Source organism: Scophthalmus maximus, chromosome 6 (genome assembly GCF_022379125.1).
Source record: "Scophthalmus maximus strain ysfricsl-2021 chromosome 6, ASM2237912v1, whole genome shotgun sequence".
Classification (NCBI taxonomy): Eukaryota; Metazoa; Chordata; class Actinopteri; order Pleuronectiformes; family Scophthalmidae; genus Scophthalmus; species Scophthalmus maximus.
In genome coordinates this window covers 26,936,857-26,943,567 of record NC_061520.1, presented here as the reverse complement: position 1 = coordinate 26,943,567, position 6,711 = coordinate 26,936,857, and the positions used below count along the sequence as shown (strand labels likewise).

At 40.9% G+C, this 6,711-nt stretch overlaps 1 protein-coding gene across 1 annotated transcript in view; it reads left to right on the top strand.

Annotated features, from left to right (window-relative positions):
- The first annotated feature begins 2,354 nt into the window (after positions 1 to 2,354).
- Positions 2,355 to 6,711, top strand: part of aldh1l1 (aldehyde dehydrogenase 1 family, member L1) — a 31,006-nt gene continuing 26,649 nt past the window's right edge. Inside the window, exons 1-4 of the mRNA XM_035631502.1 lie at positions 2,355 to 2,510; positions 4,828 to 4,964; positions 5,694 to 5,928; positions 6,012 to 6,177. Coding sequence (XP_035487395.1) covers positions 4,838 to 4,964; positions 5,694 to 5,928; positions 6,012 to 6,177 — 528 coding nt within the window. The 5' untranslated portion in view covers positions 2,355 to 2,510; positions 4,828 to 4,837. The remainder of the gene's footprint in view (positions 2,511 to 4,827; positions 4,965 to 5,693; positions 5,929 to 6,011; positions 6,178 to 6,711) is intronic.

Sequence of the window (6,711 nt, the reverse complement as noted above, 5' to 3'; positions counted from 1 at the left end):
TTTCCTTTTTTGATGATAGGATTACGAATCTCAGAGCTTGCATCTCTCCCTCCTCTACTCCAATTTTCACTTCTCCTTCCCGGCCTTCGATTCTGGACAGTTTCTCTCCAATTATTCTACAAGATCTCCATGCTGAGATAGGCTCTATGAAACTTTCCTCAAGTCCCATAGACATTGTTCCAACTTCCATGCTAAAACTTGTTCTTGAGTCTGTAGGCCATTGCTCTGTCTCTATTATAAATAGCTGTCTGCAGTCTGGCTGTGTCCCTGATTACTTTAAGCATGCCATTGTCCAGCCTCTACTGAAAAGAATAACCTTGACCCATCCCTTTCCATAAACTAAAGACCTATATCCAAGTTGTCATTCATTTGGAAGATTCTAGAGAAAGCTGTCGCCAACAACTTTCTGGCTGTTTTGACCTCAGACAACAGTTTAGATCATTTCCAATCTGGTCTCCATCAAAAGCACTCAACTGAAACAGTTGAAGAATCACAAATGAGATATATATGTCTTCTGATGCAGGTGACTGCTCAGTGCTGGTACTGCTAGATCTTACTAGACCACGCCATCTTGGTTCAAAGGCTGGGTCGGCATCTTATTGGCACCTACACGTCAGAAACTGCAGCTCTCTCCTGTGGTGTGCCTCAGGGTTCTGTATTGGGTCTGACTCGTTTTGCTCTGTACATGATTCCTTTAGGGTCATATTCAATACAAAAATATCTCCTACCATTTCTATGGAGATGATATTCAACTGTACTGCTCATTCAAATCCGATAAAACTGACAAACTCACGACTTTGCTCAACTGTCTGACTGCCATTATTGACGGGATGGCTAACAATTATTGACAGTTAAATGCAGATAAAACTAAGAGGTCCTTATCATAAATCCTGAAAACATCACTTCCAAGATCTCCCAGTGTATTGGGACCCATTCTCCAGCCAAAAAATTCAGTCTCCGAAATCTTGGCGTCATTTTTGATCAGTCAATGCATTTTGAGCAACATATTAAATACCTAACCCGTTCTTGTCTATTTTATTTAAGACACATTGCAAAACTGACCCGTATCGTATCAAAACCTGAACTAGAAATTATCATTCATGCATTTATTTCATCCAGACTTGCTTACTGCAATTCCCTTTTCACTTCCCTCAGCAAATCATCTTTTGTCTGCTTACAAAAGATCAAAAATGCTGCTGCAAGGCTCCGGACTGGATCCAGCAAAATGACTCACATCACACCCATTCTAAACCCTATACACTGGCTTCCTATTCCAATCAGAATTCTTTTGACGGTCCTCGTTTTAACTTAACTTTAACTTTAACCCTAACCCTCCGAGGACAAGCCCCTAAATACATCTCTGACCTACTGCTACCCTACACCACCAGCAGGTCACTTAGGTCTTACTTACTGTCCCCCGCACACGATCACACACTCACATAAAATCTGAAAGTTCTGTCAATGCATTCAAGAAAAAGCTCAAAACACACTTATTCAAACTGGCCCTTGTGTAGTTTTCCACAAATATCCTATTGTCGGGGTTCGTTATTGTTTAATTTTTATTATTGTATGCCTTTGTATTCTTGTATGTAAAGCACTTTGTGACCTAGTCTGTGAAAGGTGCTATATTAAATAAACTTATACTTACTTACTTACATAGATTATGTAATATTTAGAAACATTGATTGTACTGTATCTTATTTCAAAGTCCCACACTACCACTTGCAGTTGTCTTCATATGCAGTCTATGGTTTACACTGCTTAGTCATTGTTTTGTGTTAATTATTTTCTTTTGTTTTGGACTTTGTCTTCCTAGTTTGGCGAAAAGAGGAGACTAAGGGTGTAGCCAACTTTAACACAGAAGCCCAATAAATGGACCAGGAAGGGTGTTAGTTATTGTCCTTGTTGTTTCCCCTTGTAGGTTCAAATGGTCAGATCAGCAAGTATATTGTTAGTATATGGGAGGCTGTGGCTGAGGAGAGTGTTAGAGTGTCCTCTAACCAGGTTAATGGTTCAATTCCCAGTTTCTCAAGTTCGTCTGTGTGTGTGGTAAAGCTATGTGTATAGCAACGCAGTGTGAATGTGTGAAGTGCTATGGGTGGTCAACAAAATAAATACAGTCCGTTTAGCATTTGTTATAGTGGAAAGAATTCCCCCGTGTTGTTGTTGTTGTATTTCTTTTGGTTTTGGTCTTTGCAAACTGAATGTGTAACCAAATTATTTAAGCAGTGCAGCTAGTGATTTTGGTACAAATATCACAGTACAGTTATTGAAGTATTGAAGTGATTTATCACGGTTGAGATCTTTCCATGTGATTGCTCTCGTTCACAGACAGAGGCAGCTGATAGGTCAGCCCCGCGGCACGCCCTGTCCAATCACCCCGCTGTGTGCGCGCGTTACGTCGTTGGGCCGCCTGCATGTGTGTCCAAAGGGTGCAAATTGAAAAGCAACTGACCGCGTCGGCTTGCTCTTTTCAGGCGAGTTCAGGAGCGCTGGGTCGGCAGGCGACGGTAAGGACACATGACAAGTCATGTTATTATTATTACGTTATGGTTATTTTCTGTCTGATGTTTGTTTGCATGATGCATGGGGCGTATTAATGCGAGCGCAGTCTGCTAATTGCTCCGCTGCCAAAAACAAACACAAAAACACACACATATTGTTTGTGAGACTCTTGGTGTCTGCAGCCACAGTCGAGGATATTAACATGACTGTTGACACATTGATGGTGCACATGACTATAATTTGTGAGTACCAATATGAACGGGACTTGGTGGTATAAGTTCAGAGCAGAATGTGTCTGAAGTTGGCAATCGGCTCTCGAGCCCTTTCAACGTGTCTGTGCGTTTGATTGGTCACAACCGGAGGCATGAGTTGCACCGAGAGACGTGACTGGTTAGAGCAGGTTGTTAGGAGCAAAACAGCCCCGCCCCTCCGTGTCCAAGGGTGAACGAACTGTCACACAGGCTGTCATGGTTACGGAGCACTTTCACTTAACTCTGGTTTTATCAAGAAAGTGCTGCATAGCGGTTGAATGGCAGTGATCAGCTTATAATAATAATAATAATAATAATAAATTTCATTTATAGAGCACTATTTGTTGCTATAAGCAATCTCAAAGTTAAATATTAGCACTGAGGAGAACTGTGTGGATTTATGTGAATATTACAGAAAAAAACAATGACAGTAAAAAGTAAAATATATTAATAGTTTGTTTAAAAACATTTTAACTATTGATAGAACATCTGCATCAACTTCATCTAAAAATAAATTTGAGCCTCCTCTGAAAACAGATCTGCAATACTGAACACACATTAACAGAAAAACATTCACTCACCTGTCAGTTTATTAGGTACACCTTGGTAAAAAAAAACTAATGCAGTCTAATACAACTGTCCTGTAATCAATTCTGTCTTCACAATGTTTACAATTTCCAGTTTGTGTCAAAACTTTTTCAGAGTTTTCATTTTTGAGGCTCAAGACGCGCACCACTTTTGTGGTGCTGTTGAACTGTACACACTTGTACAATTTATATCAATGAGACAGAAACACACTGAATAATGTGATTATAGTTAAACAACACCGCAAACTACACAAACTACATCCTCTCAGAATGATCTTATAGCTGAATCAACACCTAAACACAGTTTCAATAACAACTGAACATTATTACCCTCATGAAGAGATGGTTCGTTAGGTCAGTGGTTCAATCCCAGCATGTGTCCTTGGACAAAACACTTCTGGCACTGTATGAATGTGACAGAAAAAGCGTGTTAAATAGCAGCGCTGTATGAATGTATTTGTTTGTATGATTTGTACTGTAAAGCTCTTTGAGTGATCGGTAAGACTAGAAAAGCGCTATATAAATACAGTCCATGCTGTTAGACTGCATTAGTTCTAGCCAGGTGAACCTAATAAATTGATAGGTGAGTGTACACCCTGTCTGTGTAACGCATTTCAATAATGTGTGCATGGTGCTATTCTTCACACACTTTGACATTACATTACATTTTACATTACATTCATTTAGCTAATGCTTTTGTCCAAAGTGACTTACAATAAGTGCATTCAACCATGAAGACATTACCCAAAAGTGCAAGAATCAATAGAGTACATAAACATTTGTCAAATAGGCAAGAACAGCTTCAAGTGCTCATTTTAGATTTATGTGGTAAAAACAACACAGAAGTTTGCTCTTTGGACCTGGTCACGCAGTGAAGACTTTGACATGGTTGCATAAAGTATGAGTGAGGGCCGTCCTGTAACGGCTTCTTCTGTGTCTGTCAAAATAACCCAAACTCATGGAGCCTCACCTGGAGACACGTGCTGCACACATACTTACTTAACAAAAGCACAGACGTGTAGATGCATGTTCATGTCCTATTTTAGAGTCATGCAGGTAATGATCTCTCATAGCTTTAAGTGTGCTTAAGTGATATGAAAGACTGCAACACTTTAGTACTGAAGAACATGCAGGTATAAAAAAAGAAAAAAATGTACTCAAATGAGTTAGTTGAATAACATCTTTGCTCTCAGTTAACAACTGAATATAAGCAGAATTTACATTTATACAAATATAAATATTATCTTTGTATCTATACATACACCCACATATTCAGACTTGTACATACACATTTACATATACAGCCATCCACTTATATACAGCCATGCTTACCTTTAAAAAGAAAAGATAACATTAAACCCTAGAAAAGCCTATTTTTTTAATATTAAATGTTGTTGTTTTTGACATGCAATGAAATCCATATAATTACAAACTAATTACAAACATACTGTCTGTTTGCCCTGGTGTGTGTTAATGCTCCACAGTGCTGTGAGGATGAAGATTGCAGTAATTGGCCAGAGCCTGTTCGGCCAGGAGGTGTACAAGGAGCTGAGGAAAGACGGTCACACCATCGTGGGAGTCTTCACCATCCCTGACAAGGACGGCAAGGCGGACCCACTGGGTGAGAACGTCACTGAGTGGGACCTACAAACTAGGCTTTGTCATAAGTAAATGGCTGCAGCACCACAGGGATTAAAACATTCATGAGGTGATGTTGTTCCTCTGTTGCTAGAGCCATATCGAGTGCGAGTGTCCAAGCAAAAATAAGCAGTATTTATTTTTAGCACACCTGTTGTGAGCACAATCAAGATGGTGCCAAATGAGAGTGATTTTACTACTGTGGTACTCTGGATAACTCACATAGCTCTTCTGTCGAAGTTGCATCATCATAAGGAGTTGTATCCGAGGGCAGTGTGTCGTCACCAGCACGTTGCCTTTAAATGTGATAATATCAGCTCAGCACCCTGACATCAGGGCAGTCATCAGCAATACAACTCTGTATTTGGATCTACAGCACTGTCGAAGAATAAGGACAAGCTGGAACTTAAAAACTACAAATTCCAACCAACTAATATTTTGCAACGCTTAATTTATACTTATGCCCTAAAGATTTATTCCACGGCAGCTACATTGGCTTTGTAGTTATTGCAAGCTGCAGCTGTCACATGCCTCAAATATGCAACTGCCTTTCAAGGCTGCAGCAGATACAGAGATGTCTAATGAGGATTGCAAGAACACTGATTTGTCAACATGTCACTTGTTAGTAAAAAATCAATATGTGCCTTTTTGACCAAACCCATTTTTGCATGGCACAATTTTAAGTGCTTGATCATACAATTTTTTTCCATAGCAACTGAAGCAGAGGAGGATGGCATAGCCGTTTTCAAGTTCCCTCGCTGGCGCGTGAAGGGCCAGGCCATCCCAGAGGTGGTGGCTCAGTACAAGGCCACAGGTGCCGAGCTGAACGTCCTGCCCTTCTGCTCCCAGTTCATCCCCATGGAGGTCATCGACCACCCCAAACACGGCTCAATCATCTACCATCCCTCCCTGCTGCCTCGCCACAGGGGTGCCTCTGCTATCAATTGGTGAGTGATGTCTACGTTTATCAGGTGTGGGCAGGGAGGTCGTGGTGTATGCAGTCTTTTATCTGTTGTCTCGGGCCACACAGGACCCTGATCCACGGTGACGAAAAGGGCGGGTTCACAGTGTTTTGGGCTGATGATGGACTGGACACCGGGCCAATCCTGCTGCAGCAGGAGTGTGATGTTGAACCCAATGACACCGTCAACACAATCTACAAGAGATTCCTCTTTCCAGAGGGAGTCAAGGGCACGGTAAGTGTAGAGAGGGCATAGACTGTATATCAAAAGTGCCTGAAGCCTGTATTCTCTGGAATGGCCAGCAGAGGCCGACTCCACTAGTAAAAGGAAGTCCGTTTCTATAGAAGAGAAAATGACTCGACTTCTCACTCCATTAATAACGTCAGTAAACATTTTCCTGAGGAATTTATGGTCTCAATCTGTAGTTTCAAGTCTTTTTTAATGCAGCATGATGTTCATTTTGTAAACTGTGGTCTTATTTAGAGTAAAATAAACGATAAAGCACCGTACGCGTTGGGTCGTGGATGCAGTGTGATTGACAGCTAGTATCGTCCATTAGGTGGATGGTTGCGGGTGAAGGTACACGTGCAGTGGAAGAAATCTCAGTCAGGCCCACCCCCTGCTCCTCTGAATATGGTTACTTCTGAATTTTTTTTTTTAAACAAGATGGTGCTAGCCAACATGCTATACTCGAGATACGGGTATACAGAGAAAACGTGCATATTATCAGCATTTCATATGCTTAGTATAAAAGATGAGCAAATATGC